The 27,790-nt window shown below is 47.2% G+C and overlaps 1 protein-coding gene across 1 annotated transcript in view; it reads left to right on the forward strand.

Moving 5' to 3' along the window:
- Positions 1–27,790, forward strand: part of LOC126428335 (neuronal acetylcholine receptor subunit alpha-4-like) — a 588,239-nt gene that overhangs the window by 455,162 nt on the left and 105,287 nt on the right. Inside the window, exons 10-12 of the mRNA XM_050090270.1 lie at positions 2,558–2,738; positions 18,552–18,667; positions 27,458–27,626. Coding sequence (XP_049946227.1) covers positions 2,558–2,738; positions 18,552–18,667; positions 27,458–27,626 — 466 coding nt within the window. The remainder of the gene's footprint in view (positions 1–2,557; positions 2,739–18,551; positions 18,668–27,457; positions 27,627–27,790) is intronic.

Genomic DNA, 27,790 nt, shown 5'->3' on the forward strand with positions numbered 1-27,790 from the left:
TTAAACTATATTTAAATGGAAGCGGTGACCTTTATAGTCCTGTACAAAAATGTAGACCTCAAGGAGTGAGGGAAGGGACATGACTCCATATTCTAAAATCATTGTTTGTGTCACCACTGCTAGCTGCTCGCATTCATTTTGATTTTCATAATGTGTTGTAGCAGCCCAATCCATCGCTACAGCCTGTAGTTTCTCAAGGCGGCACCCTTGTATAAAATCTTATCAGTACTTAGACCGCGAGAAATAGGAGTTACAACTCGAGCTTTCGAAGGTTAACACTGTTTTCTTCGTCAGGAGATGACTGACAGCGGCGAGCGAGGTAGCTTGGCTGCTACGTAGCGTAGCGGCGACCAACCGTGTCTCTGATCGGATGACGCCGCTCGTAATTCTAACCTTTATGGCGCGGTGACGTCTCCTCAAGGTTAGGGTTCATACGTGCATGTGCAGGAAGTGGGCAAAGACGCAGCACGCTCCCTTCCACCCAGCAGGTCTCGACTGAGTGGCGGAAAGGGGCAGGAGAGCGTCCCCTGCTCAGCTGACAGCCACGGCTTCTGGCCGTACTTCTTGGAAGACGCCCCGTCCCAAATGTTCCTCTCCAGGCACCTCCGTCTCTGTTACTCCACATCCGAATTTCTACGGCTTCTGTTATTATTGAATCCCGGTAGGTGAGTGCGTGGGATTTCCTCACCGTCGACCTCGTGCCCTTCCGCTGGCGCTCGTTTCTGTACTCGATGTGCCGTCCGCTGGCTGTCGGGCCTGCGTAGTTCCCGCCAGACTCACGTGGCGCGCTGCAGAAAGCGGGTCCGCGTAAATCCAGACTGTCCTTCACTGTACGCAGCGCGCCTTCATTTTCCGTGCAGGTCGGAATACCGGTCTAATACCACATTTACGTAATACGGGACAAGTCTTTTATTGAGATCGATCTGCACACTGGAAGGAATGCCGTGGGGTTTTCTTCTTACGTTGGGTCTACGCCTGTTTACCAGCTAAGAGCGCTCTAATTTGACGCAGTTTGAATCCGTTTAATTGAACACGTTCTTAAGCTGTTTCAAAGTCGAGACAAGATCACAGTCTAACATCCCATCGGCAGCGAGGCCGTCAGAGTCTGCTGACGTATTTCACTTCTAGATGGCAGGTGGTCGTGATCTGAAACTGTCTGGGCTCCCTAATGGAGGGAATGCTCTCGAGCTTGATGGCAGTAACCACGCCTGTGCTGGCGCCGCGAGACCATCCACTCCTCCTAGACCAGTCTTTAGCTCCGGTGAATCGTCTGAGCAAGCTCGTGCCACGTACAGGCGGCAACTGCAGCGGTCGCATTCGAAACTCTGAATCTTCGGTTGACGTTATTAAAGACAATCACTTAGTAATGCTATGGCGAGCCTACATGTGGTTTCTTTATGTGCAAAAGTACTGACAGCACATGCGTTGGAACTCGGAGCTGGCCATTTTCCACCTGGCGTTTCCAAAATTTTTCAACACTTCTTGACGTTCGATTGCGTCTGTTCTCAATCACTTTCACTTCCATGCAACAGAACATGTGGTTTATGACGGAATTGAAAACGAAGGGCAAGTTCCCGTTTTTGGAAATGTCGGTCGGACGAAATTGAATGGAGGATTATTTAATTCTTTGTACAGAAACGAGAACCGACAGAGGTCTTTATTTAAGTGAGAGCAGTTTCCAGCATTCAGCTGAACAGCATTCTGTCACGAATACTTTAATAAACAGAGTGCAGACAATTTCAGGCGATTATCACCTGGAATCTGCACTGAAACTCCTTAAAAATCTGTTCGACAAAAATAAATACAGAACACATCGTATTAGTCCTGCATTCGCTGGTAAACGTAGGCGCAAACCCACCGAGAGAACGGAAGAAGAAGGAAAGCCGCGGGATTCCTACGGAGGGACCTCGAGCACAGCTGGGCTCGAGAGTGTCTGGTGCCTGCAATGCGCCACGCGAATGTGGCGAGAATCACGTAGGGCAGAAAATCCCCACCGCAGCCGAGCAGACACCCAAAGCACCGAAATAGCCGATAACGGAAGGACACGAGATCGACTTTGAGAAAACGAAGATCCTCTCCCACAATTCGACCTACTGGGATTCCGTAATAGAAGAAGCCGCAGGAATTCGCATGTACAGTAACACTTTTAACAGAGACTGAGTTTGTAATGTGTGTAGCGCCTGGAGACGATCCCTTGTGACGTAGCTGGTGAGGGGACAGGCGATGCCGATGGAGGAGTCCTTTTCTGCTTCGCCGCTCAGTCGTTGGCCGGTGGGGGAATGGGAGAGGGGGGGGGTGCCTGTTTCCTCCATTTGCATCTGTGAATCCCACCCTGCAGGTAACGTTACACCGCCATTATAGAAGTCCCCCTACCAATGCCGAGTTCTAACGCCGCTGTAAAGGGAGTCAGACTTCGCTTCCGGCACACAGTCACCCCCTGATGAAGAACACGGTGATAACCTTGGAAAGCTCGTGTTTTTCCCCGGACCTCACGCGGTCTGAACACTGACGGGATTTGATGTGTGTGTGTGTGTGACGGCTGCCCGCCTGCCCGCAGCGCCGACGGCAACTTCGAGGTGACGCTGGCGACCAAGGCGACGCTGAACTACACGGGCCGCGTCGAGTGGAAGCCGCCCGCCATCTACAAGTCGTCCTGCGAGATCGACGTCGAGTACTTCCCGTTCGACGAGCAGACGTGCGTCATGAAGTTCGGCTCCTGGACCTACGACGGCTTCCAGGTGAGTGCGCATGCAGTGCTTCTCCGATTCCAAACAGCGTTTCACTGAGCACCACACGGACGCCTATTAACTACAGTACGGTGCTGTACTGGCGTATAGGCAGGCCTCGGCTGACAGCAGGCACGGAGGATCAGTCAGTGGGGCAATAGAGGGAAGTGTGATTCCGGGCTAAAAATGCTGACGGCTCAGTACAGGATGTGCGTGTGGGATGTAGAGATCAAGAGGCACTCTCGGGGTAGATCAGCGTGCAGAGCGGGACAGAAGACTACAAACGACTGTACGTACATCCAGTGGTATGGTCTCGCGTGCAGCACCGCTGCCAACTAACGGGCCTCGATTGTAGGCTATGCTATGTCACACGTACAGCGGGTGGGTAAAAGTATGGAAACACCGTGACGACGTAAGTCGAAAAGGCAGCCAAGCCGGCAGGCTCCGCTGTTGTGGTTCAAATGGTTCTGAGCACTATGGGACTTAACTGCTGAGGTCATCAGTCCCCTAGAACTTAGAACTACTTAAACCTAACTAACCTAAGGACAACACACACATCCATGCCCGAGGCAGGATTCGAACCTGCGACCGAAGGGTATCTCCGATAAGCTTCCATCCCAATTTATATATCGCAATATTTCTGGTGTTAGATCTCCTTCGACATTAACAAGTGTGGCTCAGCGGTTCTAGACGCTTCAGTCTGGAACCGTACGACCGCTACGGTCGCAGGTTCGAATCCTGGCTCGGGCTTGGATTTGTGTGATGTCCTTAGTTTAGTTACGTTTAAGTAGTTCTAAGTTCTAGGCGACTGATGACCGCAGATGTTGAGTCCCATAGTGCTCAGAGTCATTTGAACCATTTTGAACCATTAACAAGTTGACTCAGATAGACCCACTCTGTGACGCTTTGCAGCTGCGTATTTCCAACAGATACATTTCTCTCCATTGTCCATTCACGCACTATGATCTTGGTTTTATCGTACTGTATTTCAGACCAACTTCAGAGCAGACTAACCCAAATTCCTTAACCAGTATTTGTTGTATACTATTAAAAACTGAACAAATTCATCAGCAAGCCTCAGGTAATTTAATCTCTTTCTCAGAAGTTGCATTCCCTCAGTTTTCCAGTTTAAGTCTGATATTGCTTTTTCTAGGCCTGAGTCAGCTTGTTTTATACCATTTTCAATTTGAAATTATTTATTTCTTCGGTAACATTCACGAACGCTGTGGAGATTCTTCTGTATATGCTACTCTTCCTTGTTCTCTTACGTGAAACACAGGTGCATGACTGATCGTATCGAATGCTTTTTCGAAAGCAACGAAGACAAGGCAAGGCGAGGCGAGGCGAGGCGAGGCGAGGCGAGGCAAGGCTGCATATGAGGCTCTTTTGATCCGCTACTTGTGGTGGCAAATCCTGAGTGCAGCAGGGCCTGCTCAGCCCCCGGCGGGTCACGTACCCGTGAACACAGCGTTGGCACACAGGGTGCTTCAGATAAACTTCCACCTCAAGTAGTATCGCAACCGTGTAAGGTATCCTAATACAGTATTCAGCCATATGAATTGTGAAATAGTCTTCACAAAGCGACGTATACTCTATTTTCTTAGCTGTATTGATTACAGAGGTACCGGTATCTACTTGTTTTCTTTATTTTTCAAACGTAACAGTAGAAGATATACTATTAGTTTCTTACTTCTGAAAGATACGAATTCAACGTCGTTTCAGTGTTCAGAAAGCAGTTAATATTTTTGGAGTTATTACAATATTTATGGTTCGAACATTAAAGCGATTGCTGCGTTATTCGGAAGTTGGTGACTTCACACTCAAATAAGGCAGGAAGTGACGTGAGACAGTGAGGAAGCAGGCACAGCGGGAAGTAATGAGGCTCTCGTTCTGTGTGGCGATTGCTCGTTAGTTTAAAGAAAAAGTAAATGTTTTTCACAAGCCGAGAGAAAGTATATGAGCTATTTCTTTACGGAGACTGCAGATGCAACCCGCACATACGAGGTGTCCCGGTCGACGATGTACAGCAAGAATGACGAGTCAGCGAATGTACCAAAACTTGTTACTGGAAGTGTACTGGAGAACCATGCGGACGTGCTATGAGAGAAGCGACCTGAACGGACGTTTCGCCAGCTGCTGCTCGTAATCCACGCGTCAGCCGCCGGCGCGCAGACAGCTTCCATCCGCCTCGTGTGTCGCTTCAGCAACAGGTAGACCGGAGCAGTCGCACAAGATCCGTGCAGTTCTGTCTTTCGGTTTTGATGTAACTTCAGCACGGTAGGTTCCTCCTTCAAAGAATTCTCCTTACATCCTTACCGATGATGCAACCTGTGAAAATCACGGAAATCTGAGCGCAAGCAACGTACGCCACTAGCGTAGCGCCCGCTGATTCGCTCCCGCTGACTGTACGAGCTGCACAGATATTTTTTATTTTTCTTTAATCGAATTTTTATGTCCACAAATTGGAACACATTCTAAACTTTTCACGCCAATTAAAGCCGTACAGGCATAGTCTTTTCCGAATGTACTTGTAACCGTAAAGCGATTTGTGATAGCTGGAGTTAAAAGTTTCTGTTAATCGTGACTTTTCCAGTTTTACTTCCATAGAAACTTTCATCCCCTAACTAACACGTATTATTTCTTTTCATCCAACCGAGAACTGAGATCCCAGTGTTCATAGATTTAGCTCGATTTTAATATCGTGAAATATATTGTTAAAAATAGGTCGTGTTTCGACCTTCTTTGTCAGGTGGTCCGTGACGTGTCTGGTAAGATAGCCCTGCGAGTTCCGCGGCAGTTTCCCCGCCCCTGGCACGTCCTCCGCCGCTCCCACTGCCCCCACACCTCTCCGTGCCAGACGGAGCGGACGGCTGTGCTGGCCGCGCTTTGCCCGCCCCTCCGTCGCGGCTGCGGCCCACAGCCCACACTCCGCACCCGCCCAGATTGTCGGCGGCACGCTCCCTCTGCGGGCCTGGCCCTTCCACGTGGCCTCCGTACAGATCCGGCAGTTCTCACGGAACACCTCGCGACTCGTTTCGTGGCAGCCTCCTATCAAGCTTCCTCCTCCAAAAACAGTGAGCTGAACCTTCCCCTTTTCGGGCGGAATTCTACAGTGAACCTTTTACTGCTTCTGGCCCTCTCTTCTTCTCACGATTCAGCTCCTGACCCTGATCCCATCCATTACAAATTGCTTCACCACCTCCACAACGCCACTACCTCCTCCATGTATTTTGCAGTACTTGGCTCCAAGGGACGATATTAAGGTTCCTGTCCTTAAGTCTGGCAAGGAACCGTCGTTCAGTGACGGTTACCGGCCATCAGCTTGACAACTGTCCCCTGCAAGTTACTAGGACAGGCGGTGGTTCGTCGGCTCAGTTGGGTCCTCGAATCTCGCTACCTTTATCTTCTTAACAGTGCGGCTTTCGGCAGAGAATGGAGGGGGGGAGGGGGGGTAGGTGGCCAACACCCAACCCCCCCCCCCCCCCCAGCCAGACAGTCTCCGATCGATCGTCTGCTTCGGCAGGGCTTTCCTCACTGCGGCTTGGCGCCATCACATCCTCCTTACGCTCCACGAATGGGGTCCTTGGGGCAGCCTCCCAATTTTTATTCGCCAGTTCCTGTCCCACTTCTCGTTCAGAGTCTAGATTACCACTGTTCTCAGCTCCCCACAGGCCCGTGAGAATCGCATTCCACAGGGCTCTGTAGCAAGTTTCTAATCGCTATTAATGGACTTGTGGCCTCTGCCAGATTGTCGGTCACCCCCACTCTGTATATGAATGGTTTTGTATTTACGCTAGCGCCCACTCGGTGGACTCTGTGGAATGACAGTTCCAGGTGCCATCTGGCGCACATCCACGTGGACACTCTTGCACGGTTTCCAGTTCTCTCCCCTTCAGTCCAGGGCGGTGCATTTCTGTCGCCATACTATCGTCCATCCTGAATTGGAGCTCTACCTCGATGCCCGACACCTGTTCCGTTTCTTGGGTCTTCTTTTTGACATCAGTCTTACTCGGTTGCCACGTATTCATCATCCAAAGGTTGACTGTTTGTGTAAACTCAGTGTTTTTTGCTTCTTTATCCACAGCTTTTTCGGCACGGACCATTCGACCCCTCCCAGACCTTACCATACATTAGTTCTATGTCAGTTGGACTGTGACTGTCAAGTTTATGGACCAACTACCCCTTCCACACTCCCCTCTTGGACCCAGTTCACCAGTGTGGTATATGTTTAGCCACCAGTGCCTTTCACACCAGTCCTGTCGACTGCCTTCTGGTTGATGCTGGGATCCCTCCCCTTCGACTCGGCAGTCGCAGCTCCTTGTTTCTTATGCCATCACTACTCACTGTTCCCTTGCTCAGCCCTCCTATTCCATTCTTTTCCCACCCTCAGGTGGCTTTACTGTTTGGGCTCTGCCTCGCTTCTCTTCACTATGACTTCCACCTTCCCTCCTTGTCCTCTTCCCCACGTTCTCTCCTAAACACTCCCCCCCCCCCCCTTCATTAGTTCCTTGGCCACTAACTCTTCTGGAGTCTGCTCCAGCGGCATTTCATTGTTTTCTCTGAATACTCTTATGAGAGGTTCGGGATGCCATTATTTTTTACACCGATGTCACTAGATCTGCTAATCATGTGACATATGCCTTTACATCTTCTGTTGGCATGGAACACCATGCCACATGTGGGGTGTTTACTGGAGAATTGATGGCCATCTATTGGGCCCTCTGTTTTATTAAACGGTTCTCCACCCCCCTTCACCCCCGAATTTTGTTGTGTACAGACTCCACAACTTCCTGCCACCCCATGATCTCTGCCATCCGTGACCTTGTCGCTGATCTTCGCGGTACTGCTTGTCTGGTTGACTTCCTTTGGGTTCCTGGCCATAAGGTATCCCAGATCACAAGAACTGGCTCATCATCTGGCTGGGGGGGGGGGTTGGGTGTTGGCCACCTACCCCCCCTCCCCCCCCCCCCTCCATTCTCTGTGACCCCTCTGGGAGCAGATCTGTTGCTTTACATCAAATCCCTTGTTGCTCAATAGTGGGTTCACACTTTGGAGGCTATCCCGCTGTCTAATAAGCTGGGCACACTCAAGGAGACTCACACTACGTGGGGTTCTTCCCTCTGCCTCTCCTGGCGGGAATCTATCATCCTCTGCCGTCTTCTATGGCCACACTAGGTCGACCCATGGGGTTTCACTCTGCAATGAGCCCCCTTCCCCCTTTTCTAGTTGGAGGACTCCGCTCATGGTGATCAATGTTTTGCTGGACTGCTCCCTCCTTCTGGATCTTTTGCAATAAATATGCCTTCTCAACTTCCTCGTCTCGGATGTTAGTGGACGACCCTCGCACGGTTACATCTGTCCTGATTTATCTTCACGAAAGTGGTTTCTGCTCTCAGCTATAAGTGAATTTTCCTCTGGAATCTCAGTTCCTCATTTAGCGTAGGCGTTGGTTATGGAGGCCTTGACCTTATCTCCACGTCACCCAAGTTCTCCCCGCCTGGTGCCTACATTTTGTCTGGTCTGTTGTGAATGTTTTGCCTCTTCACTTGTGTCTTCTTCCCCTTGTGTTGTCCCCACAGTATCGTGATAGTGGTACGGTGTGGGTGTCGGGACAGGTCGGTGCTGGTGCTGGTGCCCCACGGCGTGCAGCGTTTCTGGGGCATCGGCGCTGCTCTGCCCACCCCCTTTTGTTCTTTCGTCTTTCTGCTGCCATGGCGTCCCTTTTTCCGCTTTGTTTGTACTGGACTGTGCTGTTTATGTTGTTCCTCCCTTGATTTCTGCCATCTTATATCATGGAATCGATGATATGGCTGTTCGGTCCCCTCTCGCAAATCAATCAACCAACCATCCTTTTCTTAGAAATTTTCATCCCCTATTTCATACACTTAGGGGTCGAATTTCCAAAAACACTGAACTACGTTTCTTTTTTTTATTTCTTTAATGCTGATTTATTTTCAAACACAAATTTCACCGATTATTTCACTCCCTTAGGGGCTTAATTTCCAAAAATGCTCAAACACGTATTTCTTTATTTCTGACCGAGAAACTAAATGCCAGTTGTCGTAGGCCTCCATTCAAAATTGCCTTAATAGCGACATATTTTAAAAATGCTCTTCATCCGCTATTTCACAGTTTTAGGGGTGGAATATCGAAAAATTCGTTCTTAGAGTGTAAGGTAATTGCAAATTTCAAGTTTTTAAGCTTAGTGATTTGGGCTGGCCGATGACGAGTCAGTGAATGAGTCAGTCAGTCGAGACACTGCCTTCGATGTATAGAGATAGGCCGCTGAGAATACGTCCTGTCTGAGGCAGATTGAACATAAGAGTCTGTGGGAGTGTGAACGTCTGGTGCTAGATTTTTCTGAAGTCTGCGCCGCTCGCCTTTACTTCATTGAAGAAGACTTGACAAGTAAAAGGCAAGCACCGTTTCTTAACACAGTGCTAATGACTCTCCTGAAAGGAACACCGTATGACGTGTATGGCTGCCGCTCGTGGCCACCAGAGCGCTCGCACAGCTACGTATTTCCTGGTCGCTGGATTGGAACGTACTGACGCCACTACACATTTTTTCTCTGGACCAAACCCGAAGATTGAGTCTACACACATGTTTTGGCGACCCAATAGAGCTTAAAAGGTCGTGTTGTCGCAGCATGTTCGATGATATCGAAGGAACCTCTCCAGTCTGTCCAGACGTCCTTGCACCACCGACTGCAAACTTGTGTCGCAATAGGCAGTGGGCATTTCCAATACTTGGTGAGATAAATGCAATTTTATGGAAGACTTTACGACTAACATTCGTTGTTGATTTTCTTTTTATTGCTGCTGCTCGTATAATTTAGCATCTTGACATTTCTACGTCTACATCCATACTCCGCAAGCCACCGTATGGTGCATGGCGGAGGGTGGCTGTATTTCTGTTGCACTCGCAGACGGAGCGAGGGAAAAACGATTGTCTATATGCCTCATATCACCCCTAATTTCTCTTATCTTCGCCCTCCTTACGCGAATTTACGATGGCTGCAGTAGAATCGCTCTGCAGTCAGCTTCAAATGTCCGTCCTCTAAATTTTCTCAATGGCGTTTCGCGAGAAGGATGCCGCCTCCCACCCAGTCATCCGGTAACAGTTGCAGGTTGCTCGAACCTCCCGGTAACAAATCAGGCAGCCCGCACCTGAACTGGTTCAGTGCCCTCCTTTAATCCTAAGCTTTGTGGTACTTCCAAATGACTCGCACTGGTGTCCCACAAGCGATCTTCTTTAAGGATGAGCTACACTTTCCTAAAATTCATCCAATAAACGGAAAACGATCGTTCACCTTCCAAACTACCGTCCTTGCGTGCTCGTTTCACTTCATACTGCTCTGAATTCGTTACGCTACGTACTAGATCGTCATCTGGCGGCGCACTACAAATGCTGTATTGCAACATTACTGGAATGGTTTTCCTATTCGTCTGCATTAACCTACATTTTCCACTTAGAACAAGCTGCCATTCATCACACCAACTAGAAATTCTGTGCAAGTCACCCCGTGTGCACCCACAGTGACTAAACGAGGACACCTTCCCGAACACGACAGCATCACCGGCAGAGGGTCGCAGACTGCCGCTCTGCCTGTCCGCCACATTGTCTACGTACAGAGGGGAGAGCGGCCAGGCCCGCCACACGTGCCTGGCTACACTCGCCGTCGAGGGGAACGCACTGGCTTCTCTCACCCTAAGAAACACACCTGGAAACCTAATTCGGACGCTGGCACCTTCGTTAACATTTCACCCATAACGCGAAACTCTTATTCTATAATCCTTATACCTCAATTCCCTGTTAATCCATTCAATTCCTTTCTTTCTAGGCTCTTGCAAAAACAAGAGTAAATGTATTACCGTAGTTAAGTGACGAATCATCCTTTGCCTCGCAAATCGTATGTCGTTCCGACCAGATGCCTGCAAGTGCGCACAGTATGAGTGTAATCGAGAACTTTCCTCCAGTATACGCTTTTGTAAGCAGACTCTCTTAGCTGCGTCAAGCAGGAACGACCCATGATTTTTATGAGACAGTTCCGTAGAACAACACGAACTTCCGAATTACAAAGCAGTCGGTTTCGTATCCAAAACAGATAAATCCTAAGTGCTAAAGGTTATTAGCTCTCTGGAACTACTAATTAGATTTTGAAGGGCGGAATTTGGAACTCCGATAGTAGCAGCGGAAATTTACTATAGTTCTGTTTGAGAAAGTGAATACGACTAGGTGTCTCGGTAGTTAATACAGCTACTAAAAAGACAGTATGCTTGAAACGTACTCGCAGTTGCGAATACGAAGAGTCATGAGCTGTATAACGGTTTTGCGACAGAGAAAATTTGTGCCGGAAGCGCGATTTTAACTCGGAACTCCTGTATCACGCGGCGGTCACACGAGTCACGGCAGGACCCAAACTTTGACAAGTCGTCGTTCCTGCGTCACAACTTGTGCACACGTCACGTAATTCCCGTACAGGGCAAGACATTTTAATTGTTGTCACTGCCTGGTATCGGCGTACAAATACGGTACTGGAGTGTGTGTGTGTGTGTGTTGTTAAGAAAAACGGCACAGCGCACGCATACATGCGTGTCCGAAAGAACATCGCCTCGTTCTTCTTAACAACACATGCACTCCAATGTCGTAGAATACACTTGATTTACTGATGGCGTTGTCACTATTTACTTGCGTAAAAACCGAGTTACGATACCTTAAACGGGTCAGGAAATACCGGAGGTGAACCGCTTATTGTATATTGTACTAGAGCCATATTAGTGACTTAATTGCTCTAAGCGTTTATTGTACCTAAAGATATAACAGAAGCACAAATATTTTTAAAGAGGATAAGAATATTTTCATTAGACGTGCGTCATCACGTATAACCGCCTCGCTAGCACAGCGACTGGTTGAGTAGAAGAAGTCACTGCAGGGACTCGAGTCGTCCGCTTGCAGTCGCGTGCGCAAGCCGCGGCGGCCGCCACAGTGGCGAAGCCCCGCAGCGGCAGAGCGCGTTCGCTGAGAGCTCTCCAGCTGTGCTGTGTGTGGGGGAGGGGGGGGAGGATCACTTCCATCCCGGTTAGTCGCCAGGTGTGGGCGTCTTCTGCACCTGCTCCATATAACATTGTGGTAAAAAAAGGGGCTTCTGAAAGGGCGCGTTGGGGATACCGTTCCTAGGGCAGGACAATTTTTCATTATCTAAGGCAGAGCATAAATAGGCTACAGTTATGCTGGGAGCAGGAAAATATCTTTAACGTTAAGTGGAATTTTTAAGAATTCTTTTTTGTTTCCCAAAATAATAAAGCACGAATCATTTAAGGAAACCTACTTCAGCTCAGCGTCCTGTGGTTACCTCCTCCACTACAGCCGTCACACTCCTCTAACAAAAGCTGATCGACTACTGAATTCAGGACCTGCTAGCAGACTGAACACTGTTTCCGGGAGTAAACCGAGGCAGTGGCATGAGGACATTATGAGATCAGTGTATAACTTAACAGCGCTGATGGAAGATTACCACAGACGATACTGTTATCTACAAAAAGAGGTCCACTAGTGTTCTATTACACTATAAGCGAAGAGTCGCTGGAACCAGTAACAGTACAGCAACTGCCTAGGAGTAACCACGCAGACACACCTGAAGTGGAATAACAGCACAAAGCAGATAGAAGGAAAGGCGGAGGCCTCGGTGAGATCCAGAGTGTTAGGGAGATGTATGCCACCCACGAAGAATGTGGCTTACGAAACGCTCGTTCGACTGGTGGTCGAGCGCTGCTTCCTACACTGGAACCGCCACCAAACAGGATCAGGAGCAGAGGTAGGGCAGATCGAGCCGAGAGCTGTGCGCCACGTCGCGGGCTCGTTTAGTCGGCGCGAGAGCGTCTAAGGAAGCTCCAGGGGCAGACGCTGCAAGCAGGCGGTGTTTCTCACAGACAGGCCCAGACAGGCCTAGTTTTGAAATTCCTAGAGCACATATTCCAAAAACAGTCGGGTAACGTGTTACTTCCTCCTTCACATGTCTCACAAAATGACCACAGCGAGAAAATTCGGGAAATTGCTTGCCATACACAACTTCGCCCACAACTTATCGAACGCGAAATTTCCGAAAGTAATGGGGAAGCGGAGATCAGATAGCGGTACCTCCGCCACACACAGGTGTCTAGCTGTATGAACCTGCACACATGCAGAAGTAGTGGTCTACAGAGATAGATTTAAAATTCTCTATTATTAAGAATAAAGAAAGGAATACTTAGAACAAATTTACTGTAACATTTGGCTCACAATGCACCGGAAGTAGACTTACCTAATTGCATCGCTCGTCGTGCATGTTGCTGCTGTGTCGTCATTCCCCCGGTACCTGTCTCACGGAGAAGCACACCTGGGCAAGGAACACGAAGACCTGCTATCGACCGCAGACTCTACACACATATCACCGGCGACGCCGAAGGCCAACAACTGGGCTGGCTTACTACCACGGAGAGGATGTGGTGAATCAGATCAGAGAGGCGGTGGAGGTGCTGAATCAGACCAGAGAGGCAGAGGAGGTGATGAAGCAGACCAGAAAGGTGGTGGATGTAATGAATCAGGCATGAGAGCAGAGAGGCACTGGAGGTGATGAAGCAGACCAGAGAGGTGGTGGACGTGGTGAGTCAGACCAGAAAGGCTGTGGAGGTGATGACTCAGACCAGAGAGGCCGGGGAGCTGGTGAATCAGACTGGAGAGGCAGAGGGGGTGCTGAAGTAGACCAGCCAGGCGGTGGATGAGGCAGAAAAGTTGGTGAAGCAGACCAGAGAGTCGGTGGAGGAGGTGAATCAGAACAGAGAGGTGGTGGATGTGATGAATAAGACCAGAGAGGCAGAGGAGGTGTGATGCAGACCAGAGAGGCGGTGGAGGTGATGAATCAGACCAGAGAGGTACCACGTCTGCATCTTCCGCATGAGCAGGAGCGTCTCGATCAATATGTGAATGGGCTTCTCCAAGACCATCTTCGCTTCGTTCAGGCGCTGTGGAACCAATTCCCTACAATAGAAATTACGCTATTTTGAGCTGTTTTCCAAAGAATATATCACAGAAAAGGAGATACTATGACAGGAGGTGAGAGCGAATAGGCACAAAGAGTTCGCTGAACGCCTCTAGCAGAGGTAGGAATTGTCTGATGAGGTGACAGAAGAACAAGTAGAAGTCGATTTGGAACAAATGGCGGATCCGGTATTAAAATCAGTGTTTAACAGAGCTTTCGAAGATTTTTGATCAAATACAGTGGAAGGCATAGCTAACAATTCCTAGGAATGTCTAAAATCATTGGCCAAATGCCGCCTAGACGAGTATTCCTGTTACTTCTCTGGAATCTATGAGACTGGATACGTACAATTAGACTTTTGGAAGAATGTCATCCACACAATCCCGAAGATATCTAAGACAGATAGGTGAAAGAAGCGTTAAATAATCATCTTCAAAGCTCATGCATCCATGTTGATGAGAAGAAAAATATATACAAGTTCAGAAAAGAAAGTAGTGAATATTTTAAACGTTGATCATTTTGGCTTTAGGAAAAGTAAAGGCACCAGAGAGACAGTTCTAACATTAAGGTTTATAACTGAACCGAGACTTCTGAAAATGGAGACACTTTCATAGGATTAGTCGAACTAGAAAAAGTGTGCGACAGTGTAAAATGGTGCATCAAAGTTCTCAGAAACAGGTATAAGTTCTGTAAAGGAAGACGAGTAATATACAATATGTAAAAGAACCAAGAGAATGCAATAAGAATGGAAAACCAAGCACAAAGTTATAGGATTAGAAAGGGTATAAGACAGCGTTGCAGCCTTTGGCCCCTACTGTTCAATCTGTACATCGAAGATGGAAGGACGGTATTAAATAAAGGTCCAAGACCACGGATGAAAGGATTGCAGTGACTAGACTGACGGAAGTGAATTACTACACTAACTGTCGAACTGAAGAGACTGTTGAGTGCGCAGAAAAACGAAAAATAATGAGTAGTAAAAATCAAATTAGCGATAAATAAGAACTGGTTTTCAACATGTCACAGATAATTCAAAACAACTTTTTTCCTCATTCGTACACGTCCGTGTGGGGACCGCACGGCGGCATGTCTGGCTGCATTGCTAAAGCGCGTTTTCAAGTCCTGTGTTTTTTTTTTTTTTTCGACCTCGCAGAGAGTAGTAAATGTGTAATTATGTGACGTCAGGTGACCGTGGCGGCTACCGAATCGGACAATCTCATCCTGTCCTCCTGTCTGGAATATTTCATCCATAAACTGAGGGGCACTTACGGACCGTGGAGACGAGGTGGTGGCCCATTCTGCTGGAATACGACATCGGGCAGCAGGTGTTCCGGTTGTGCGGTAGCGAACTCTTGTAGCCCGCTCAGGTAAACGTCGCTGTTGACGGCAGGGTCGCTGAAAAAGAACGGGGCACTTGCGTAATTGTCCAATAAGTCACTGGTGCAGTGAGAACACGGCCCAGGTAGGATATGTAGAGCGAACTTATTGTATATAGTATCCTTCGTGGAGTTTTGAGTTACATACAGATGGACGTTCGGCTGGCTACTTGAGTCGTAGAAGGAAGTAAAGTACTGAGAGGGGGGCAGAAGGCCAAAGTGGCCGACGAAAAGCTTTAACTCCAGATCACTGGCAATGTTCTAGAGTTAAGAACACACGTAGTAGTGGGCTTGGCAAAGGCAAGCCACTTGCCATTAGTTGCCATGAAGTCAAAGTCTGAAGAAGTAAAGTCAGTGCCCTAGGCTCGGTAGGGACTGGGACTCAAAACACAGTACGTGAACCTTAACGAGCGTGGGTGGACCACTGCTGCGGTTTTTGTACGTCCGTGCTCGTGACTAGAGGTCTAAGGGACTTGGTCCGTTCACTAAGGCCTCAACATGATGCACTGAACCACCGACACTGGTAGCCATAAAATAAAGACATCATAAAGACGGCTGTAGATTACTGTGGTTGCGCATGGCCCAGACAAGTTGAAGGCATAACTGGTTCGTTAGCTGAGAAGGGACTGCCTTCCCGCGGCTGTGCGCCAGCGTGCAGACTGCCGCAGCGCACAGACACAACAGCTGGTAGCGCGCGGAAGTACGGCAGTGCCCGCGAGGGCAACGGAAGGGCGCGACCCTGCCACTCACTCTGTTGTTGTTGTTGTTGTTGTTGTTGCGGGTGGCATTACAGCAGAGTTCACCTATTACACTAGTTCATAGATTGTTAAATACAACACAGTCCGTGGTTCAAACGATTCACATGTGGAAAAAATTTTATGTATCAGTTTACCATACAAGTGTTCTCATATACATTTAAAGAACTCGAAACAATCAAGATCGTGCACAAAAATAATCTATGGAGGACTTAAGATCAAATAAGGCAGAAGTAATCGATAACATTCCATCAGAATTTCTAAGATCATTAGGGGGAAGTGGCAACAAAACGTCTATACGCGTTGGTGTGTATAATGTATAAATAAGTCTGGCAATATACCGTCAGAAGACAGCAAGAGCTGACAAGTGCGAGAATTACCGCACGATCAGCTTAACAGCTCTTGCATTCAAGTTGATGACAAGAATAATATACACAAGAACGGAAAAGAAAACTGAGGACGCGCTAGATAACGATTAGTTTGCCTTTAGGAAAGGTAAAGGCACGGGAGAAGCAATTCTGACGTTGCGGTTAGTAATGGAAGCAAGACTAAAGAAAAATCAAGGCACGTTCGTAGGATTTGCCGACCAGGCAAGCGTTCGACAATGTAAAGTGCTCCAAGGTGTTCGAAATTCTGAGAGAATCAGGGCTATGCTACAAGGAGAGACAGACAATATACAATATGTACAAGAACCAAAGGTCAATAATAAGAGTGGACGACAAAGAACGAAAAGCACGGATTGAAAAGCATCGAAGAAGCAGTGATGGAAATATAAGAAAGATTGAGGAGTGGAATTAAAACTCAAGGTGAAAGGGTAACAATGACGCGATTCGCTGATGACATTGCTATCCTGAGTGAAAGTGAAGAATATTTTACGTGATTTGCTGAACGGAATGGACAGTCTAATGAGTACGGATTATGGACTGAGAGTAAATCGAAGAAAGACTAACGTAATGAGAAGTTTCAGTAATGAGGACAGTGAGAAACTTAACATCAGGATTGATGGTCACGAAGTAGATAAAGTTAAGGAATTCTGCTATCTAGGCAGCAAAATAACCAATAACGGTCGGGGCAAGAAGGACATCAAAATCAGACTAGCACTGGCAAAAAGGGCATCCCTGGCAAAAAAAGGTCTACTGGTATCAAACACAGGCCTTAATTTCAGGAGGAAGTTTCTGAGAATGTACGTTTGGAGCACAGCATTGTATGGTTGTGAAACATGGATTGTGGGAAAACCGAAACAGAAGAGAATCGAAGCATTTAAGACGTGGTGCTACTCACGAAAGTTGAAAATTAGGTGGACTGATGAGGTAAGGAATGAGGAGGTTCTGCGCAGAATTGGAGAGGAAAGGAATATGTGGAAGCAAGGGACAGGACGATAGAACATCTGTTAAGGCATGAGGAAATGACTTCCACGGTACTAGAGGAGGGAGCTGTAGTGGCAAAAACTGTAGAGGGAGACGCAGACTGGGACACATACAGCACGTAATTGGGGACGTGCGTCGCAAGCGCTACTTGAGATGAAGAGATTGGCACAGGAGAGAAACTCGTGGCGGGCCGCATCAAACCAGTCAGAAGACTGATGACATCAAAAAAAGAAGGCCGTCAACACTGTCTTGCAAACCAGTTACTGTTCGTAGGAGTCGCTAATCACTGTGGTAATGTAATAAGTTCTCACTCGGAATTAATTATTAATTACTGTTACACGATTTGAGCTCACGAGTAATAAAAACAGACTGTAGGCAGTGTATGCGAATATTTCGAACTGTTAGCTATCGGACTACGGCACACTACTGAGGACAAGAGACACACGTGTGGCCCCCTCTGTTCTCAGCCGCAGACTGCCTGTCAACTCTCTATGTAGCTCTGCCTCTGAACTGTAATAAAATAATTCATCAACCTCAAAATAGTGAAGTTTTAAATTAGTGTGTTAATTTAAAAATGCTACACGTCATATGGAACATGAAAAAAATCAACAAAATGATAATGCCAAAATTCAGAATATAACAGTAAATTTGACACAATTTATAACTGAAGTTAGCAATAGTTTAAAGCTTGAATGTCAATTAATATGGGTGATAATCAGTTTCAGACAGTTTTAGATACGTTACCGACAAGTTGGAGACATGTTCTTTCATATGATAGTCGTTAATATGCTGAAATATGTCGCACTATATGAACCTTTATAATTAACAATATTTTATAATTAACAAATTAGATCACTGCAGCTATATAATGAGCACTAGAATTCAATGGCAAAAGCTTATTTACGAATCCGAAATTACTATACACTCACTGATTACTAGCTACACTACCATATTTTTACTACCACACTTTATGAAAAAAATTTAGAAAATCTTGAGAGGTAGGAAAACATAGCAACTGAGACAGGATACTCAAGTTGCTTCGTCTCATCCCCTTGAAAATAAAAGGAAAATTGGGTTACATTGTCAGGCGTCGAAAACTAGTTGTTATTGTAGAGTACGGTTTTAAATGTATTAAAGTCTAAAGCCTCAAATATAATTCCTGCAGCACCTGATCTGTGAGATAATGCATATTCTGTGACGTGCTGGAAAACCTATAAAGTCTATCGAGCATCTGCGACGTTATTTACAGTGGAATGAAATATACGTGCACAGGAGTTGACCTATTGGCTTTTTTTGATTTCTCACAGGTGGACCTGAGGCACATCGACGAGGTGAAGGACTCGAATGTGGTGGAGCTGGGAGTGGACCTGTCGGAGTTCTACACGTCCGTCGAGTGGGACATCCTCGAGGTCCCAGCCGTCAGGTGGGTCTCCGCAGAGCTTTGACTGCCTCACCTCTGTACCCCATCGCACCCTCCCCCCTCCTGTTGCAGTCGCAGTGCAACTCTGGTAAGAATCCATCTTTTTGCAACATATACGTGGGAAGAAGGAAAATGTTTGTTGTTCTTCTAGCTACGCGCACTCTCGGAACTTTGGCAGTGGATGATACTGCGATGCAGCATCTGGCCCTGGAGCAGGCCAGTATCACCGTAACTGTCTGGTACAGGTCCCACACTGACGAACAGTGTTAAAGAATCGGTCGGACGAGAGTTTTGTAAGTTACACGTTTCACAGGTTGACTATACCTCGCTAGCGTTCTTGTAATAAAATAGGAGTATCTCCGATCGTTATTTACCTTACGTGTGATTAGTTTGATGTAGTCATTTCACTTCAGTTGTATACAAGTCACTCCACAGAAGAGACCTTCTTCAGATATTCACCATTGCCCTGATGGCAACGCGCCAAAGGTTCAAAGCTCTGTGGAGCACCATCTCGAAACGAGGTGGCGTGAGTAACTGATGCACAGTGGAAGCCCTGTAGTGGATGATGCACGCAGCTAATGAATGTATATGATCAGGTAGCGAGGCAAGAATGGAACTTCATTAACACGACGCATCCAGAACGTTCCACAAAAGGCTCCTTCAGAATAATCCGACTAAAAGAACGTCCAGATTCGATATGAAAATGACACAATACACAGTAACAGTGCCTTAGAAGGTACAGGCTGTACCGTTACTCTGTCGTAATCGGGTATCAGTGACACAGCCGGGAAAAGTTCGACGTACTCTACGTGAACGCTGTGTGAGAGGCCGACTGATGGCGTGAAGCTCGGAGCTTCGACTGAGCAGCCGCGCAGCAATCGACGTCGAGCGAAGAACTGAACTGAACTCCGTACTCCCGACGTCGACTGCCAAAGTCGTCTGCAGGACGAACAGTACTGAGGTGTGGCGGCAGCGCTGCCTGCGTGCGGCACGAGCAGCCAAGGCCTGCGAGCCCGCGCTGCTGGCCTGCTGGAGGGCTGCACACCGGCTGACAGGCCGTTCCATCCCTGTTCCAGCAGGTTTCGTTTCGTGCGAATTGTCTGTAATGTTCATTTGTCAAAGCTCGTCTACTCACGATAATGTCCAGTACTGCAGAAAGAGCGCTGCAGGTAAGGTGTCGGTGCTTTTAATGGTCAAACCTGAATGACATTTTTTAAAAGTATTTGTTAATGTACAGGGCCTGAAAATGATCTTTTGCCACAGTAAGAAGGTGAAGCGCTGTAAAGCCAGAGACCAACAAAAGGAAATGAATTCAGTTTAAAGACTCTCGTTTTACAAAACGTCATGTTTGCCAGTTCGCCTACAGGCCACGACGGTGCTGTCCGCTGCTGCCAGCAGCCACACATTTCTGTGTTTTGTGAAATTATTCTGAGAATCGGCAGGACAGGCGCACTCGTGTTCCACGGTCGGATTCCGGCACCAGGAATCTATTCGGTTCGACGCGACACGCTTCGTTACCGAGGTGTCCGCCTGTACGAGTACATTGGCTCAAAGTGAGTTGTGTTTGTCGTTGTTATTGTTGAGTGTACCAGGGAGCTGGGGGCAGGAAATTTCGTTTGCATCTGGAAGATTTACTGCGAGCTGCTGTAAGACAGTCTGCACTTTAATATATTTTATATTAAATGAAATTAACTTTTAACTTCCCTCAAGTGGGAATATACATTCCTGTTGTGGTGCTGGGGCGGCTAAATAATATCAAAATCACCGTATTTTACTCTTAGACAGGGATTTATCCTTACTGGAGAGATGGCAACTATCAAAAATAATTACACTGTTAAAATATTTCAGAGATATTGTTACAGTTTACTGCGGTATATGACAACATAGACTAGCAGTTCCTATGGAGCGAGCATTCAGGTGAGTGGAAAGGAATTTACACTACTGGCCATTAAAATTGGTACACCAACAAGAAATGCACATGATAAATGGGTATTCATTGGGCAAATATATTATACTACAACTGACATGTGATTACATTTTCACGCAGTTTGGGCCCATAGATCCTGAGCAATCAGTACCCAGAACAACCATCTCTGGCCGTAACAACGGCCTTGATACGCCTGGGCATTGAGTCAAACAGAGCTCGGATGGCGTGTACAGGTACAGCTGCCCATGCAGCTTCAACACAATACCACAGTTCATCGAGAGTAGTGACTGGCGTATTGTGACGAGCCAGTTGCTCGGCCACCATTGACCAGACGTTCTCAGTTGGTGAGAGATCTGGAGAATGTGCTGGCCAGGGCAGCAGTCGAACATTTTCTGTATCCAGAAAGGCCCGTACGGGACCTGCAACATGCGGTCGTGCATTATCCTGCTGAAATGTAGGGTTTCACAGGGATCGAATGAAGGGTAGAGCCACGGGTCGTAACACATCTGAAATCTAACGTCCACTGTTCAAAGTGCCGTCAATGCGAACAAGAGGTGACCGAGACGTGTAACCAAAGGCACCCCATACCATCACGACGGGTGATACGCCAGTATGGCGATGACGAATACACGCTTCCAATGTGCGTTCACTGCGATGTCGCTAAACACGGATGCGACCATCATGATGCTGTAAACAGAACCTGGATTCACCCGAAAAAAATGACATTTTGCCATTCGTGCACCCAGGTTCGTCGTTGAGTATATCATCGCAGACGCTCCTGTCTGTGATGGAGCGTCAAGGGTAACCGCAGCTAATAGTCCGTGCTGCTGCAAACGTCGTCGAACTGTTCGTGCAGATGGTTGTTGTCTTGCAAACGTCCCCATCTGTTGACTCAGGGATCGAGACGTGGCTGCACGATCCGTTACAGCCATGCGGATAAGATGCCTGTCATCTCGACTGCTAGTGATACGAGGCCGTTGGGATCCAGCACGGCGTTCCATATTACCCTCCTGAACCCACCGATTCCATATTCTGCTAACAGTCACTGGATCTCGACCAACGCGAGCAGCAATGCCGCGATACGATGAACCGCAATCGCGATAGGCGACAATCCGACCTTTATCAAAGTCGGAAACGTGATGGTACGCATTTCTCCTCCTTACACGAGGCATCACAACAACGTTTCACCACGCAACGCCGATCAACTGCTGTTTGTGTATGAGAAATCGGTTGGAAACTTTCCCCATGTCAGCTCGTTGTAGATGTCGCCACCGGCGCCAACCTTGTGTGAATGTTCTGAAAAGCTAATCATTTGCATATTTCAGCATCTTTTTCCTGTCGGTTAAATTTCGCGTCTGTAGCACGTCATCTTCGTGTTGTAGCATTTTAATGGACAGTAGTGTAATTTTTGTCGCCAAAATACAGGGGGACCCAAAAGTCCTGTAACATTTGAAAATGTTCTGATTCACGGAATGATGTAGGTAGATAGGTAAGAATTCACACGTGTGCCTGAAATGACATGGGGTTTTATTGCAGTCATCAACGAATGCAAAAACTGGCCGACAGCAACACGTGAGAATAGTGTAGGAAATGAGAGGGAATGAGAACACCCTAGCCTGGCCGATAAGCTCCTGCTGGAAGGTGCGGCGCTGCACACCTGGTTGCCACACGTGTCAAAGGTCAGAGCTGTGACGCGGCCGTCCAGCCTCAGTGGGGGAGCTAAGAGACAGCAGCTGATCACCACAGCTACTGATACGCTGCTACGCTGCCCCTCGAGTACAGGTCTTGTTGATGAGCGACGGCCGACGTGTTGAGCATTTCTTATAAAGAACATCGTCTTTGCTACAAACCAGTTACGCTGATAATTGCTTTTGTATCATATGAAGCGTCATCTGTTGCTTATTTTGTGCACTTTCTTTGGTTTCAATAAAACTGCGTGCCACTTAAAGCATGTCTGTCAATTTTTACCTCTCCACCTACGTTATTCCGTGAAGCACTGAATTATGAAATGTTAACGGACATTTTGGTGACCCCAAAGATGGACTGCAACAGTCACCTGGAAATGGTCTACCGATAGTCTTCCAGACTACTACTGCATAAAACTGCGTTGGAAATCGTAATCCTAGGGAATATAAAAGCACAGACGTACTGGCGTGCACTTCCAGAGCTCTTATTAAAGACTGAACTAGCAAGTGGCCTCGTAAATAGAGACGGAGATCTCTGTATAAAGTTTTCTCTCTCTCTCTCTCTCGCTCTCTCCCTCCCTCCCTCCCCCCCCCCCTCTCTCTCTCTCTGGTGAAACAAAGAGGCTGCTTGCTCATACGTTAATAATATTCGCTACATATAAAATCTGACGTTGGTCATCTTTCGTTGTGAGCTGCCACTATCTGTTTACTGTGTGTGTGGTTTTCTGCATGTTCTATATTACGGGTCGTGGTCGATGTGGTCACGCGTACCAGAGGCTGAAGTTTCCTTGGTCAGACCTGAATCGCTGCATTTGTGCTTTGAAAATGACGGGGTTTTCAGCCCCGAAATGTCGGGGGTTGTGGAAGACGCCCCCTAGTTTATCTAAACAATTCTTACTCTCTTATCCGAGATGTCAGCATTCTTCCACAGCACCCGATTTTAGTAGTTCCTACACTCTGCCTGTCCATAATTTTCAGCTTGCATATACACATATTTCATCTCCAGCCAAATATTTTGAAAAAAGATTTCTTAAAACTTAAATTTATATCCAGTGTCAATAAATGTATGTGTTTCAGGAGACTTTCTCTCACTATTACTAGGCAAAAGCTGATGTCCTCTCTACTTCGGCCATAGCCAGTTATTTTTCTCCCAAATATCAAAACTCATCCACTAGTTTTAGCGCTCCAGTTCTTAATATGATTCTCTCAGCACCGTCTGACTTAACTGGACTACACTCCGTTAGCCTCGTTTTAGTTTTGTCGGTATTCATCTTGCAACTACAATTCAAGGCACTTTCCATTCCATTCAGCTCATCTCCCAAGGCAGAATAATAGTGTTATCGGCAAACATTTGAAATTTTACTTTTTTCTCCCCAGACATTAATTTCCTTTCCAAATTTCTCCTCAGCTTCCTTTACTTAATGCTCATCGCGCAGGCTCAACATCATGGGGGATCTGTATAGTGTATCAAGTACTTTGTACGATTTCTGACAAACGCATTAGAAACCAACGAATGTCGAAATGCTGCATCCTCAGTTGCTGTAAACGCAGTTATATCACTGCTGGATGTAAGCCTCTTCCCTTCCCCAGTTTGTCAGTCTTTATCGACGGTAGGAAAGTTAGTTAAAAGCAGTCCGATGTTGTTTGGTTGGAACTCAAGACCTCACACGAAGGTAAAACAGGGCAAGTCCTGAGTGCCTGGCTTCTGCTAAATGGCGCAGGTCGATACAGCTCCTTCCACATCGTTTACACTCAGTAATTAATATTCTCACTCTGGTTAGTGGCAGCACTGGAAAACCAGTAAGGATCAGAAGGGAGCCCGTGTAGCGCGGTTGCTGTTTCTTAACATTCACGCGCAATTGTTAATCGTACAACACGAGCCACTGTAAATTCGAATAAAGCTCGCTTAATGACTCGCTACTGCCCTCTACATAACACTCTTCCTTTCATCTCATTTTCGTTGCTCGCGTATTATAGAAACTTGTTTGACTTTTAGTGTTCGCTACTGCAATTCACACTGTTCCAGGAAGCATGGGTTTACCCAGCTGTATAGTTAGTGTATCTCTCTCTCTCTATCGTGATTGCGTATAATGTCGACATCTGAACCTTCCTGCTATCTCTCTGCATGTTGTTAAGCAGACATGTAGTACCGTACCCGAGCTACTCCGACCAGCTGACATTTTGGTAACTGAGTGTTGAGGACAAGAAATTGTACGTAGAAAGCTGTAGAGGTGGAGGCTCAATGGCCAGTAAAGATGTGCACTTGTCTCTTAATACTTCTCATCCAAGGGGATCTCGGAGAATGCATGACTACTTAAGAATTCGATTTAATGAAACTGTCACAGATCAATGAGGACTCATGAAAAAGTGCAATTAACAGTAAGTATCCCCTCCCAAAAAATTTAATGTGGTTTAAGATTTCTTTGTAAAGCAACAATTTCTATTTATTTTAACATTTAATGCGAAGAACACATGCAAATTTCCGAAAATTTCAGTTTTATTTTGCAAAGAAATCGGCGAACTTTTTCCGCTTCGGTGATCTCCAGTTGGCTTGGTCAAGCGCGTTTCCTATTGTGAGCAAAACCGAGAACACATCGTGTCTATTTCCATCGTAATCACGCGCACGCTCAACGTTCGTCAGGTCCAAACTGTTCCGAGACTGGACTACTAAAAGAAAAGAAAAGTGAAGATGGTGGTTTTAATGCTTCAGCTGTTCTACATCGTCCGCTCCCCGCACTCCTTTAAGTTCTACGCACAGAACATTCACACAACCACGTCAAGCTGTCAAAAGGGTCCTCCAGTGGGCTCTGAGCACCATGGGACTTAACTTCTGAGGTCATCAGTCCCCTAGAACTTAGAACTACTTAAAACTAACTAACCTAACGACATCACACACATCCATGCCGGAGGCAGGATTCGAACCTGCGACCGTAGCGCCTACAGCCGCTCGGCCACCTCGGGCGGCTGCTCTACATCCTCGGCGAAGATCGGATTTTGGAATTTAGTGAGCAGCCCCTTAGCCGACACGGTAGCTCAGCGTGTTCGGTCAGAGAGCTGGTTGGCGTCTGTAATAAAAAAAACTGAGTGGAACGATCAATAAACGAACTTGAACGGGTGTCATGTGACGTCCGCAGCGACCAAAGACAATGATCAACAACGAACAAAAAAAATCAGACACGGTAGCTCAGCGTGTTCGGTCAGAGGGTTAACTGCCCTCTGTAATAAAAAAAACTGAGTTAATCGATGAAGAACGAACTTAAACGGATGTCTTACGACGCCGCCCCGAGCAGATGCAACGAACAAAAGCGAACAAAATGAGATTAAAAAAAAAATCCGATCGGCCACCTCGGCAGGCCTTTCAGTGGGATTTTGTTCAATTCGCACGTCACATCTGCTCGAATGTCAGTTATATGGTCAAAGCGTCGCCTCTTCATGTGAATTTCTGCACTTTGTCGTTTTATGATAGGTTCGTTTTGCGACACCGGGTCTCTTCTGGAGGATGTCTGTGACACTTCATATAGAACCGTTACCCCATTGTGATTTCTATCACACCAGAGCTGCACATTCGCCACTTAACAAGGTCTCCTCACACACCTATTAAACCTTCCATCGTGGGCCGGCCGCGGTGGTCTAGCGGTTCTAGGCGTGCAGTCCGGAACCGCGCGACTGCTACGGTCGCAGGTTCGAATCCTGCCTCGGGCATGGATGTGTGTGATGTCCTTAGGTTAGTTAGGTTTAAGTAGTTCTAGGGGACTGATGACCACAGCAGTTGAGTCCGATAGTGCTCAGAGCCATCTTCCATCGTGGTTGCTGCGCTCACGTCGCTTATACGCCACGAATAAAAGTGGTCTCAGAACTTTCTGACGTAGTCTGTGCTACATGTGTGCCGGAAGAGTCGAATGACGCAACAACTGTAGGAAGACTCGACATAATAATTCGAATTCCCGAGTGTTAAGATGCCTGCCTGTCTGACCCCCCCCCCCCCCCCCCCCCGCACCCCAACACAATCACGCGAGCGACGGATTGCAGCGATCCCCCGCAGAGGCGCACAGTCTGTTCTCAGACGACACATGTCCCGTATGTCTCGGCAAATCGCCGGAATCCCCGTGCAGTCCGACGAATCGCAGTGCGGCTGCTGGGCTGCGACTCATTTGTCCAGTTACTGAGCGTGGCTCTGTAGTTGTGTTTCGTTTCGATTTGCTCACGTCGAGTAACCGGTTCACGGTACAATTTATGGACATTCTGGTGCCACGAACCGCTTTGGGAAGTTACTTTGCTTGTGGAGTTGTCACTTATCTCAAGAGGTAATACAAGTTACAAGTTGGTATTTCAAGTAATTAAGATTCTGAAGCTTATGCTGTAGCAGGGGAAGTGATGGGAAAGTCGTAGCGACAGCGCTCCATCTGTTGGTTCTATCTATCAGAGAACTACAAGCTTTACCAAAGTATTTCACTTTTAAACAGAGTGACGTACAGTACTTTAATATTAACAAGATATTTTAACTTAAATATTTAGGACAGATGTATTACACGACTCTACTCAAGTCGCTCGTCATTTCGTATAACCTACCTCTATCTCACACAGTTTGTTACAAGAGTTACCGTAATCAGCAGTGGTATTATTGACAACATCGTTGTTGTCGCGCGGAGATTGTAAAACAAATCGTGTAGACACCTGCAATTCGAGTAAGGCTACTAAATGAAAAAGAAATTGTGGACTAATAAAACGTAAAAGGCGTTGTATTAGCCCAGTGGAAAGATTTACACGAGGCACTTGGGGTCAGTCAAAAATGTAATGTTTTCTGTGAAGTAACCGACATTTCTCAAGAAATGCATTTCAAAACAAGTTTAATAAATTTCACCTCCCGTTTTTTTTACACATTGGCTTTTTGCAAGTATTCGACAGGGATACGCAGATTAGCTGCAACTGCAGCTAACCGTAGCAGTTCATTTTTTGTAGCACAGCTACTCGGCTCGTGGTGCCGGTCGAAATCGCTCGCTTGTGGCGAATCGGTGCAACTGCAGTGTGGTTTCCAGTTATCGAGTGCACGATTTGTTCGAATTATAGGAGGTCTTTTTCCCTCTCAAAAGGCCGTTGAACTCATTACATTTATGGAGAAATCGGATTTCTCGAGGTTCGACGTACTTGCTTTAAGAAAAGTTACGTGTGTGTGTGTTTCAGGAACGAGAAGTACTACACGTGCTGCGACGAGCCGTACCTGGACATCACGTTCAACATCACGATGCGCCGCAAGACGCTGTTCTACACGGTGAACCTCATCATCCCGTGCATGGGCATCTCCTTCCTCACCGTGCTCGTCTTCTACCTGCCCTCCGACAGCGGGGAGAAGGTACGCAGTCCAACTGGTACAAAGCAGTCTGCATCCCACGGGCATTTCTTAAACATAAGATCGCTAGTCGTAGGCCGTCCGGCTGACGGTGGAGACATTTGGAAGTCTCGCCCCGCGGCCGGGTCAGCGCGGCTGTTCCAGGCGTCGTCAGGTCCACTGATCTT

Source organism: Schistocerca serialis, chromosome 12, assembly GCF_023864345.2.
Source record: "Schistocerca serialis cubense isolate TAMUIC-IGC-003099 chromosome 12, iqSchSeri2.2, whole genome shotgun sequence".
NCBI lineage: Eukaryota > Metazoa > Arthropoda > Insecta > Orthoptera > Acrididae > Schistocerca > Schistocerca serialis.